General features: G+C 40.7%; 1 protein-coding gene across 8 annotated transcripts in view; it reads right to left on the bottom strand.

The window, feature by feature from the left end:
* The window catches only part of LOC110520058 (protein TANC1), a 285,120-nt gene that overhangs the window by 118,751 nt on the left and 152,871 nt on the right, over nt 1-13,498 (bottom strand). For 4 of the 8 annotated variants that reach the window (XM_021597043.3, XM_021597046.3, XM_090229688.1 and 1 more), the window contains one exon: nt 2,781-2,920. In XM_021597043.3, the coding sequence (XP_021452718.3) occupies nt 2,781-2,920 (140 nt within the window). Of the gene's footprint in view, nt 1-2,555; nt 2,921-13,498 lie in introns of those variants that run through there. The other 4 variants (XM_021597049.3, XM_090229690.1, XM_090229691.1 and 1 more) reach the window with 2 other exon arrangements.

Here is a 13,498-nt window from a genome sequence, read left to right as displayed (position 1 = left end):
TAAAATACTTTTATCTGGACATTTTCTATTTTTGATATTGCTACTATGCAAATATGCAAGTAAACATTTCACTATACCGTTTACACCTGTATCCTGTACATGTGACAAATAAACATTGATTTTATTTGATTAGTTTGTGTCTACCAGAGATGATAATGTGAAGAACAACATGACCTGCAACAAAGTCAGATTAGGATATAGGCCAAGGACTAGATAGTATATTTTTACCTAGAGTTTTTCCTTATTGTAGGCTACTACTTTCACCACTTTTAGTCTTGAAATCTTTGGTTATTTACTACACTACCTTACTCATTCTGTTTAGCACATGGCCTCACAAGTGAATCCTTAAAGAGACGGGTGGGGCTAAGGTTAAGAGGGTGTGAACGATGCTGAACAACGAAGACAACGAAGAGCTCTTCAGTACAGTAGGTGTAACAAAATATTCAAGTGCCATTTCTCAAAAGTGGGGTTACAAGTTAATCAACTATCAAAGCAGAATTAATTCCCAATTGTTCCTCAACTGCAGTGTATGATATACCATTTTGTAGCTCTGAGTACCTAGGTAAAGCTCCGCCTTATCTCAGTTCACTGGTTACGATGGCAACACCCATCCGTAGCACGCGCTCCAGCAGGTGTATCTCACTGATCATCCCTAAAGCCAACACCTCATTTGGCCGCCTTTCGTTCCAGTTCTCTGCTGCCTGTGATTGGAACGAATTGCAAAAATCGCTGAAGTTGGAGACTTTTATCTCCCTCACCAACTTCAAACATCTGCTATCTGAGCAGTTAACCGATCGCTGCAGCTGTACATAGTCTATTGGTAAATAGCCCACCCATTTTCACCTACCTCATCCCCATACTGTTTTTATTTATTTATTTTTCTGCTCTTTTGCACACCAATATCTCTATCTCTACCTTTACATAACCATCTGATCATTTATCACTCCAGTGTTAATCTGCATAATTGTAATTATTTGCCTACCTTCTCATGCCTTTTGCACACAATGTATATATAGACTCCCCTTATTTCTACTGTGTTATTGACTTGTTAATTGTTTACTCCATGTGTAACTCTGTGTTGTCTGTTCACACTGCTATGCCTTATCTTGGCCAGGTCGCAGTTGCAAATGAGAACTTGTTCTCAACTAGCCTACCTGGTTAAATAAAGGTGAAATAAAATAAAATAAAAAACCTACTTTTATCAATACAAAAAAACATCAACTAAAAATGTTTCTACAGAAGACCCAATTGAGGTGATGAGGTCACATAGGTTTCCATGTTGCGTTGCAGTTCTTGACACAACTCGGTGTGCCAGGCACCTATTACTATACCCAGTTCGAAGGCACTTAAATATGTTGCCTTGCCCATTCACCATCTGAATGGGTCACATACACAATCCATGTCTCAATTGTCTCAATGGCAAAAAATCCTTCTTTAACCTGTCTCTTTCCACTTTCATCTACACTGATTGAAGTGGATTTGACAGGTGACATCAAGAAGGGATCATAGCTTTCACCTGGATTCACCTGATCAGCCTATGTCATGGAAAGAGCAGGTGTCCTTAATGTTTTGTGCACAGTGTATATATTTTATGAAAAGTACCCAGACTTTACCCTGTAAAGCTTCAACTGAATGTGTCCAAGATGAACTAGCTAACTAGTTTGTTAAACAGTGCTGACAATTCATTTTTTTCCATATTGATGCTGTTACAAAACAGTTGGATAAAACACTATTTGTGAAACCATGATGTGATGTATGACAGGATTGGATGTTGCATGCAATTTCAATGTTGTTTGAGTTGCTTTGTGTATCAGCAAATTTGGTTGAGATAATCTAACTGCATCCATGTTGCTTGACATAGGCATTCTCAAAGAACCGTCAGTCGAGGTGAGCTCCCCCGCCCACTCATTCTGTCTTTTCAGACTTCCTGGTAGTTTGCCCTAAGAGAAAAATACTCTTTGAAAAATATTGCAGGTAATGTTTTAGTCACTCAAAGGGCTATTTTACATGGGAATTAGAATGACTGCTCAGGGACCTTTTAGCAGATGATCAATACTTCCAAACGTTTCTCTCTAAAGCACTGAGAAGAACATCATTCTAGATTGACAAAAAACATCACAAAACCAGTGTTACCCTAATTTCTTGGGATTCTCACTGACATCTCGACTAATGAATATGATTCACAAAATATAAGCTTCTTAAAAGTGACTAGAATGACCGATTCTGGGCCAAAATGTGTCAAAGAAGCATGAAGAGAAAAATCAATGGGGAGCTCTGCTCCCTTCCACTGAGCTTCTGACTAATTAGCAGAGCCAAACAAACTGAGCAGAAGACTTGACATAACTCTATTTCTGGAGGTAAGCTCGTACACTTCTGTTACATACTCAAATGCCCCTGCAAGAGCCACTCAAGTTTGCCTAAGATCATCACACTGGATACCTCAGGCTCATACTTCAAGACGAACACACTTGAGCAGTTTAACTAACCGAACATTCACTTAGTTTACAGACACAAAACATCTCTGAGAACATGTTGATGTTAGAGTTTAGAGTTACCCTTATTTGCCGCAATTAGTATCATTTCCGTGGAAGAATTGAGACTTTAATCCAAGTCCAAAGAAGCGGGGGCAAATGCGAGCGCAAGCTGCACCAAAAAAGCATCCTTTCTTCTTTCCCCTCTTTTCACACTCTCTCAACTCTCCTGCCTCCCCTCCCTTTTTCTAGCTCTCTATCTCTGTTGTTGTGCGGCTGCTGCAGCAGCTGCAGGGGGAAATGAAATACCTTCTTTTCATTCTTGTCTTCCATAGGTATGCGAGCTGTGCCTGGGATCCCTTCTCCCAGTAAGAAGCCCAACCTTGTCATCAGCTCCTGAGTGGCAGGGGAGGAGGAGGAGCTTGGCTCTTTCTCGGCTTGCAGCTCTGCTGTGTGAGAGAGGAGAATTGACTGACGTTAATATTCACAGGCAGGCCAAACCAGAGAGAGTGACTGGCTCTGCCCCTGCTGCTGCGCTCCACACACGCACACACACACAGCTGCACGCATGCACACACACTGCTGCTGGGGATGCGCAGGCAGAGAGGAAGGCATACTAACACAGATGTGGATACAGAAAGCATGGAGCACAGCACAGTGCAGCTCAGTGCACTACAGAGGGAGTACTCTGCAGGGTTTGCTTGCACAAGTCCAGCCTGCCTGCCTCGTTAGGAATGCTGTGACAGTGTCTGTCTCTCTTCAACAAGTCCAGCGTGCCATTCTACATGATGCAGCTCTCACTCAAAGAGCCTCGGAAAATCAATGAAGAACACAATGGTAGAATGAAATAGAAAAGGCTTCCTTTTTGGACTTAACTGTTGTCTCCTGTCTATGTTACCAAAAAAATAAAACAATTTAAAAAATATGAAAAAAGGATCGCAAAAAAAATCCCTTTTGGAGGATTCCCGGAGTCAGGAGGGAATAAGCAGGAAATCCGGAATCCTCCAAAAAATTATTTCGGGAAAACCAGGGAATTTATTGAAAGTTTCCAGAATTTTGCAAACCTAGTGTCAACCCCTTGCTATTGTACTTGTGTTGAGTGGACTGCATTATATATTTATTTGGCATAATTTCACTGACAGTGTAGGCCTTATGTATCCTCTTACATGTAGCCTGCTGTATACTTGTCTGCTATGATGTTCCAAAGAATGTACATTGGTTTTCACTGCTAATAAATCATGAGCTCACAAAACATTGACCTTCAAACACACTGCAAACCAATACATCCACAACTGGGTGATGACGCTGTTATTTTGTATGTACATTACCCCAACATGTTAATGAGGAGCCAGGGGGATATGGGCTCCACATATGATGGGCTGACCATAGAAATAGTATGATATGATTAGTATTAATATTTATATGGGGCTGACAACCTTGCCACCCCACCCCTAAGGGCAGTGGGGAGGCCTGGGGTACAATAAGTTATTATACTGCATTCTGTCGGCACCTCCCCCTCCCCTCTCTCTTCAAGTTATTAATAATGCTGGCAGTCCATCTGATTAAATACAAACCTGTCCAGCCACATAATATACTGCCAAGACATAATGAAGTCAAAACTAATGCCGCCACCACACACACACACACACACACACACACACACACGTGTATACGGACATGCATGCACACACACACATTTACAATTATTTGCTGCTGTGGTGGCAGGGGACGCAAGAAAAATCCAACAATTTTATTATAATATGAAATCTGCTGATGGATGCAATGTATGTTTCATTGGATGTTTCATTGAATGCAAAACAAGACTGACCCCGCAGCAGAAACTACTCTACCACCATGAACATGTTTACTTCTCTACTCCCAAGACATTCTCTTACAAACTGTGTATTACTATGTTATTATCTATAGGAACAAATGCTACACCATATTGGTTGAGCGGGAGGATGTTCCAAACATAGAAACAGAATTAAGCAATTCTATTTCTATGATTCCAACCTGGTTGACGGTTAAGAGGAGGAATCCAGCAAAAATATACATTTGGTAAAACGGAGAGGAGGAGAGAGGGAGGGGAAGAGAGAAATTATGGAAAATCTCATTACTATCCTCCCTTAAGGAATTAACCAAGGAGACCCACTCCACCAACGCACACGAGCTCCCTCTCTCCTCCACTTCCACTACACCCCTCCCCCTCCTTTGCCCTCTAACTCACTTCATTTCACTGCCTTCAGATCAAAATCAAACCAAGTTTGATTGGTTGCATACAAATATTGAGCAGATGTTATTGCGGGTGTAGCGAAATGCTTGTGTTCCTAGCTCCAACAGTGCAGTAATATCGAACAATTCACAACAATACACACAAGTCTAAAAGTAAAAGAATGGAATTAAGAAAAAAAAAATATATATATATACAGTGCCTTGAAGTGGAACAACATTTATTGGATATTTCAAACTTTTTTAACAAATCAAAAACTGAAAAATTGGGCGTGCAAAATTATTCAGCCCCCTTAAGTTAATACTTTGTAGCGCCACCTTTTGCTGCGATTACAGCTGTAAGTCGCTTGGGGTATGTCTCTATCAGTTTTGCACATCGAGAGACTGACATTTTTCCCATTCCTCCTTGCAAAACAGCTCGAGCTCAGTGAGGTTGGATGAAGAGCATTTGTCAACAGCAGTTTTCAGTTCTTTCCACAGATTCTCGATTGGATTCAGGTCTGGACTTTGACTTGGCCATTCTAACACCTGGATATGTTTATTTTTGAACCATTCCATTGTAGATTTTGCTTTATGTTTTGGATCATTGTCTTGTTGGAAGACAAATCTCCGCCCCAGTCTCAGGTCTTTTGCAGACTCCATCAGGATTTCTTCCAGAATGGAAGAAATTCTTCCACATGTTTGGTGTGTCTCCCAGGTGGCTTGTGGCAAACTTTAAATGGATACTTTTTATGGATATCTTTAAGAAATGGCTTTCTTCTTGCCACTCTTCCATAAAGGCCAGATTTGTGCAATATACGACTGATTGTTGTCCTATGGACAGAGTCTCCCACCTCAGCTGTAGATCTCTGCAGTTCATCCAGAGTGATCATGGGCCTCTTGGCTGCATCTCTGATCAGTCTTCTCCTTGTATGAGCTGAAAGTTTAGAGGGACGGCCAGGTCTTGGTAGATTTGCAGTGGTCTGATACTCCTTCCATTTCGATATTATTGCTTGCACAGTGCTCCTTGGGATGTTTAAAGCTTGGGAAATCTTTCTGTATCCAAATCCGGCTTTAAACTTCTTCACAACAGTATCTCGGACCTGCCTGGTGTGTTCCTTGTTCTTCATGATGCTCTCTGCGCTTTTAACGGACCTCTGAGACTATCACAGTGCAGGTGCATTTATACGGAGACTTGATTACACACAGGTGGATTGTATTTATCATCATTAGTCATTTAGGTCAACATTGGATCATTCAGAGATCCTCACTGAACTTCTGGAGAGAGTTTGCTGCACTGAAAGTAAAGGGGCTGAATAATTTTGCACGCCCAATTTTTCAGTTTTTGATTTGTTAAAAAAGTTTGAAATATCCAATAAATGTCGTTCCACTTCATGATTGTGTCCCACTTGTTGTTGATTCTTCACAAAAAAATACAGTTTTATATCTTTATGTTTGAAGCCTGAAATGTGGCAAAAGGTCGCAAAGTTCAAGGGGGGCGAATACTTTCGCAAGGCACTGTATACAAAAGTATGTAGACACCCCTTCAAATTAGTGGATTCGGCTATTTCAGCCACACCCATTGCTGACAAGTGTATAAAATCAAGCACACAGCCATGAAATCTCCATAGACAAACATTTTCAGTAGAATGGCCTTACTGAAGAGCTCAGTGACTTTCAATGTGGCACCGTCATAGGATGCCACATTTCCAACAAGTCAGTTTGTCACATGTTCACCCTGCTAGAGCTGCCTCAGTCAACTGTAAGTGCTGTCATTGTGAAGTGGAAATGTCTAGGAGCAACAACGGCTCAGCCGTGAAGTAGTACGCCACACAAGCTTAACAGAATGGGACCATCGAGTGCTGAAGAGTGTAAAAATCGCCTGTCCTCTGTTGCAACACTCACTACCGAGTTCTAACCTGCCTCTGGAAGCAACGTCAGCACAATAACTGTTCATGGGGAGCTTTATGAAATGGGTTTCTAAGGCCGAGGAACCGCACACAAGCCTAAGATCACCATGCACAATGCCAAGCGTTAGCTGTAACAGTGTAACCCCACCCGACCCCTTTTAGTAGGCTAACCTATACATTGGTCATTGGTCATGTAACTGCGGGGCAAGAAGAGATGTAAGTGTAAGGATGTGTCCCAAACGGCACCCTATTCCCTACCTAGTGCACTACTTTTGACCAGGGTACATAGAGTGTTCCATAGGACTCTAGTCTGTTATAAAGAATAGGCCTGTGAACTATTGACTTTCCTTTGAATACTGCTGTCAAAAACTGCTGCATTGACATTAATATCATTCACCCAGTTTAAATAGCTGATATGTTTTTGTATTTTGAAAGTAACATTTGAACATACTTGGAAAAACTAAACGATGCATTTGGGAGGCTAATCAAGCTAATTATAGAAAGGAATGGGTAAAGAATGACCTTGATTTCAGAGGTAAAAACAAACTGATAAAACCTGATTGGAATACAATAAACATAGAGATTGTTCCAGGAACAAATGATCCAACAACTAAAATCTGAGTAAATTGTAGCACCAAAGCTGCATGCTAAATGTGTGTAAATGCATGCAGCTGGTGCTCCTGGACCCCGCAGCAGTGTTCAGTATAACGGCAGTACAAAGCATGTCAACTTCACATCAAAGAAATCAAACCTATTGACGACACTGCATTTACTTAGGGTGTCCAATCAAAAATGCGTCTTTTGAACAATGGGTCAAATAATATGTTAATTGTTTAGATAATCCTCGAAAAAAACCAAAGGGCCAAACCTCATGTCTCTATTATAAACCGTTCAAAATCTACTGGAGTTTAAGGGCGACTAAATCAGGCCAGACCTGAAAAAGTAGTCATAAATCAGGAAAACATCAGCTAGGCTAGACGCTGTGCGAGAATTAAGGCTACCAGACAGGCTTACCAACTCCTCATCTTTCTTCTCTCTGTTCATATCCATGTGAAGATCCTGTTCTATTTCGAAGACTTCTCACAAAAACAAGCGTATCTCTGTGAAATGGCAATGTAGCACTGAGTGTACTCCAAGCTTTTCATTTTCAAAGACTTTTACATTTAATTCAGCTCATGTCTTGTTAATTTAGCCATTTGTGACCTGCGGAAACAACGTGGAAGACACAACCATAAAAAAATGTAAATCCTCAAAAGTATTTAAAGCTGCAACGCTCTGTCAACAGAGCTCAGTGCTTATTATCGGATGTATTAGGTTACGAAATCTGACTTGCTGGATATAATGTTAATGATTTGTTAGAGAAAGACCTCACTGAACGATTCAGAACATGAAGAATCATATTTGTCTTGGTTAGGGTTGCAAAGGTTTGGAAACTTTCCGGTAAATTTCTGGAAATTTAGTGAAAATTCTCCATGGGAAGTTAAGCAAGGGAATTTTGCGAGTTTTGCTTAAATTCATCAAAAAAGTTAGCTTATAACAGTGAACCTTTTTTGTGGGATACACACAAGGCAATTCTGTCTTGTGGCATATTTTGTTTAAACCATCCCCAAATTAATTGAATTGCCACCCTCTTCTGTCACGGATCCTGCTGCTCATTCTGTTCAGCAGTTCCGGAGGTCGACGTCACCGGCCTTCTAGGCTTCACTGAACTGGATTCATTATCATCAAACCCGGACTGTCTTATCTGATTATGCACACCTGGTTCCCATTTCCCCTGATTAGTATAGTATATTATATATGAGCTCTCTGGTCCCCATTGTCCTTGTCGGGTATTGTTCCCATGTCCGTTGGTTGTGTGTGTACCATTGTGTTGTTTCAGCTTTTGTGCTGCGTGTTTTGTGCATTGTGTATTACGGGTCTCGTCCCGAATCGTTCTTCGAGGTTTACCCTCGCTCTTTTGATTGGGTACATCCCAGTGTTTTGTATACGTGTTTGTTTCGGGTGTATTAAAAACCCTATTATGTATTCCTGTTCCTGTCTCCAAATCCTTTATACCAGCGTGACATCTGCATGCACAGTGCAATCTTCCATCACATGTACAGCTGATTCTCAAGATCTTGCACACTAACGAGATGCTATTGAGCCCACACAACTACACTGTCTGAGCCAAGGACTACATGCTTTCTGGTAAGTTTTGATTACAATACTGAGTAGGGTGAATATATTTTATGGGACATGCATTATTTTTTTGTTAAAAGTAAACAGTAGCCTACAGCAAAGTGTGTTTAAATCATTTCTAACTTGTTAACAATTTCTGCTAGTTAGTTTTTGCTACCATGTGGGTTTTAGCATGCTTGAGCCTTCTAACTGAGGAGTGTTAATTCACCTGTTTCCATACATGTTTCATTTTAAAACATTTATCTTACAAAGGAGTTGTTTAATCTAACTGCTTAACTATTTATCTGTACATGGAATTGTATATGTTTCTAATCTTTTTTTCTAATCTTTACAGGAAAATACCACAGGCACTATCTGATATGTGGAGACATTTGACTGCAGCTAATGTAGAAGGAAACACTGTGTACATTTGCAAATACTGTGCCAAATCATATGTGAAGAATGCAACAAAGATGCAGAACCATCTGGCCAAGTACATAAAGTTCCCTCAGCGCTCACAACAAGCAACCTCTGACAAAAGTCCCTCTACTTCTATTAGAGGTGAAAATGATGAACCAGACACCTTATCGATAGGAATAGCTCGTGGTCCTCCTGGAATCAGAAGTTTTTTATGACTCAATGGAGAAATGTAGTCAGAAAAATGTGATTGAATGTCTTCCTTGAGCTGTGTATGCAATTGGTCCACCTCTGATGCTCACAGGCAATGTGTATTGAAAGAGATTTCTGAATGTTCCTCACCCAGTATACACCCCTCCAACCAGACATGCTTTATATACTCATTTGCTGGATGAAGAGTTCAACAGAGTTCAAGAGAAGGTCAAGCAAATCATAGAGAAAGCAGACTGTATTGCAATCATCTCTGATGGGTGGTCGAATGTTCGTGGGCAAGGAATAATTAACTACATCATCTCCACCCCTCAACCAGTATTCTACAAGAGCACAGACACAAGGAACAACAGACACACCAATCTACATTGCAGATAAGCTGAAGGCAGTCATCAATGACCTTGGAACACAGAAGGTACTTGTACTGGTGACAGACAATGCTGCGAACATGAAGGCTGCTTTGTCTAAAGTGGAGGAGTCCTACCCTCACATCACACCCATTGGCTGTGCTGCTCATGCATTTAATCTGCTCCTCAAGCACATCATGGCACTGAAAACAATGGATACACACTACAAGAGAGCCAAGGAAATGGTTAGGTATGTGAATGGTCATCAAGTTATAGCAGCAATCTACCTCACCAAGCAAAGTGAGAAGAATAGGAGCACCACATTGAAGCTGCCCAGCAACAGCCGTTGGGGTGGTGTTGTCATCATGTTTGACAGTCTCCTGGAGGAGAAGGAATCTCTCCAATAAATGGCCATATCACAGTCTGCCGATATGGACAGCCCCATCAAGAGGATCCTCCTGGATGATGTATTTTGACAGTGGTAAGCAGCCTGAAACTCCTGAAACCCACAGCAGAAGCCATTGAACAGATTGAAGGAGACAATGCCATCCTGTCTGATGTTTAGACTCTGCTTGCAGATGTAAGAGAAGAAATCCGTACTGCTCTGCCCACTTCACTGTTGCTCCAAGCAGAGGAAACTGCAGTTCTGAAGTACATCAAAAAGCGTGAAGACTTCTGCCTGAAGCCCATACACGCCGCAGTGTACATGTTGGATCCCAAGTATGCTTGCAAGAGCATCCTGTCTGGTGCAGAGATCAACAAGGCCTATGGTGTCATCACTACCGTGTCTAGCCACCTTGACCTGGATAAGGGCAAGGTTCTTGGCAGTCTGGCGAAGTACAATTCCAAGCAACGGCTTTGGGATGGAGATGCAATATGGCAGCCGTGCCAACATATCTCATCAGCCACCTGGTGGAAGGGACTTTGTGGATCTGAGGCTCTTTCCCCTGTTGCCTCCATCATCCTCCAAATCACACCAACATCAGCCGCCTCAGAGCACAACTGGTCCTTGTTTGGAACACACACACCAAAGCACGCAACAGGCTGACCAATACAAGTAGTGAAAAATTTGTGGCCATCTGGGAAAATGTTAGGCTTTTTGAGCTTGACAACGAGCCATCCTCAACAAGGTTAGAAAGTGACAGTGAAGATGAGGCGTCAGAGTCATTCAGTAAGAAGCATAACGAACAAACATGCACCCGGGTGCATGTCACTGAATCAACCAACCTAATTTAAGTATGGGTTTGTGTGTCCCAAATAGCACCCTATTCCCTATATAATGCACTAATTTTGACCAAAGACCCTATGGGCCCAGGTCAAAAGTAGTCCACTAAGCAACCTGGGCCACTCTCAGAATATCTTGGTGTTTTATCTCTGTTTAACACACAAGCCCAGAAACAAGACATGGTGGTGATATCATGCCTAGTATGGACTCCAAAGCAATCCAAATCTAACAGTAAGATATCTCATGCCACACTCAACATAAAAAGCCTTGATGACGAACTGCATGCTTCGTCCAATTATTAAGAGAAAGCAGGTTGCAAATTCAGTTTAATCCACCAGAACAAATATTACAAAAAATATTATGGTTAAACTCAAATATAATAATTTATACAAATAAATATATACAGTTGGAGTTTACATACACTTAGGTTGAAGTAATTAAAACTAATTTTTCAACCACTCCACAAATTTCTTCTTAATAAACTATTGTTTTGGCAAGTCGGTCAGGACACCTACTTGTGCATGACACAAGTAATATTTCCAACAATTGTTTACAGACAGATTATTTCACTTATAATCCACTGTATCACAATTCCAGTGGGTCAAAAGTTTACATTCACTAAGTTGACTGTGCCTTTAAACAGCTTGGAAAATTTCAGAAAATTATGTCATGGCTTTAGAAGCTTCTGATAGGCTAATTGACATAATTTTAGACAATTGGAGATGTACCTGTGGGTATATTTCAAGGCCTACCTTCAAACTCAGTGCCTCTATGCTTGACATCATGGGAAAATCAAAAGAAATCAGCCAAGAAAAAACATTTGTAGACCTCCACAAGTCTGGTTCATCCTTGGGAAAATTTTCAAAACGCCTAAAGGTACCATGTTCATCTGTACAAACAATAGTACGAAAGTATAAACACCATGGGACTATGCAGCTGTCATACTGCTCAGGAAGGAGATACGTTATGTCTCCTAGAGATGAACGTACTTTGGTGTGAAAAGTGCAAATCAATCCCAGAACAACAGCAAAGGATCTTGTGAAGATGCTGGAGGAAACCGGTACAAAAGTATCTATATCCACAGTAAAACGAGTCCCATTTCGACATAACCTGAAAGACCGCTCAGCAAGGAAGAAGCCACTTCTCCAAAACCGCCATAAAAAATCCAGACTACAGTTTGCAATTGCACATGGGGACAAAGATCGTACTTTTTGGAGAAATGTCCTCTGGTCTGATGAAACAAAAATAGAACTGTTTGGCCATAATGACCATCGTTATGTTTGGAGGAAAAAGGAGGATGCTTGCAAGCCGAAGACACCATCACAACCGTGAAGCACGGAGGTGGCAGCATTATGTCGTGGAGGTGCTTTGCTGCAGGAGGGACTGGTGCACTTCACAAAATAGATGGCATCATGAGGGAGGACAATTATGTGGATATATTGAACCAACATCTCAAGACATCAGTCAGGAAGTTAAAGCTTGGTCGCAAATGGGTCTTCCAGATGGACAATGAGTCCAAGCATACTTCCATAGTTGTGGCAAAATGGCTAAAGGACAACAAAGTCAAGGTATTGGAGTGACCATCACAAAGCCCTGACCTCAATCCCATAGAAAATGTGACTTGACCTGTCTCAGTTAGACCAGCTCTGTCAGGATGAATGGGCCAAAATTCACCCAATTTATTGTGGGAAGGTTGAGGAAGGCTACCCAAAACATTTGACCCAAGTGCAACAATTTAAAGGCAATGCTACCAAATACTAATTGTGTGTATGTAAACTTCTGACCTACTGGGAATGTGATGAAAGAAATAAAAGCTTAAATAAATAATGATCTCTAATATTATTCTGACATTTCACATTTTTAAAATAAAGTGCTGATCCTAACTGACCTAAAACAATAATTTTTTACTCTGATTAAATGTCAGGAATTGTGAAAAACTTCCGATTTCAACTGTATATTTTTTGTTATTGTTGATTTTTTTTTAACAAACAGTATAATCTTTGTAAATTATATCATATATAAGACTGGTGGAGTTGTGTCACAAATGCTGTTAAAATAATATATGGAAATGTCTGCTCTCTTCAAAATAACAACAAACTGATTGCACCATTAGCGCAAAAACAATGGAGGCGACAAGTGGAAGGGGAAGAAGGTAAGGAACTTATCTGTCGTTCTTACATTAAAGACCAAATTTGGCTAAAGAAAATTATGATAAGTAAAAAAGTATACCAGTTTCATTTAAGGACCAAAAATGTACAGCTGTGCCATACAGGTTGCAAAATATACCTTCTAAATTATTTGTCTATCTTCATTTTATTGAAAAAACACAGTTTCCATCATCATTTGACGCAATAAAGAAAGTTTGACAAAAGAAAAATCCACACTTGTCAAACAGATAACACTTTTGTTGATCTTTAGAACATTTCTCCTATATCTGCCGTTTCCATTACACACGTTGCTTTTATCAAATAAACCTGGAAACCTGCCGAGAGAGAGACAAACAGAGGCAGAGACCGAGAGAAAAAGGGAAATGGAGATAGAGAGCTGCGAGAG

Source organism: Oncorhynchus mykiss, chromosome 3, assembly GCF_057628025.1.
Source record: "Oncorhynchus mykiss isolate SJ-2025 chromosome 3, ASM5762802v1, whole genome shotgun sequence".
Classification (NCBI taxonomy): Eukaryota; Metazoa; Chordata; class Actinopteri; order Salmoniformes; family Salmonidae; genus Oncorhynchus; species Oncorhynchus mykiss.
Note: the sequence above shows the minus strand (reverse complement) of the source record. Positions and strands in the feature narration are given on the sequence as shown.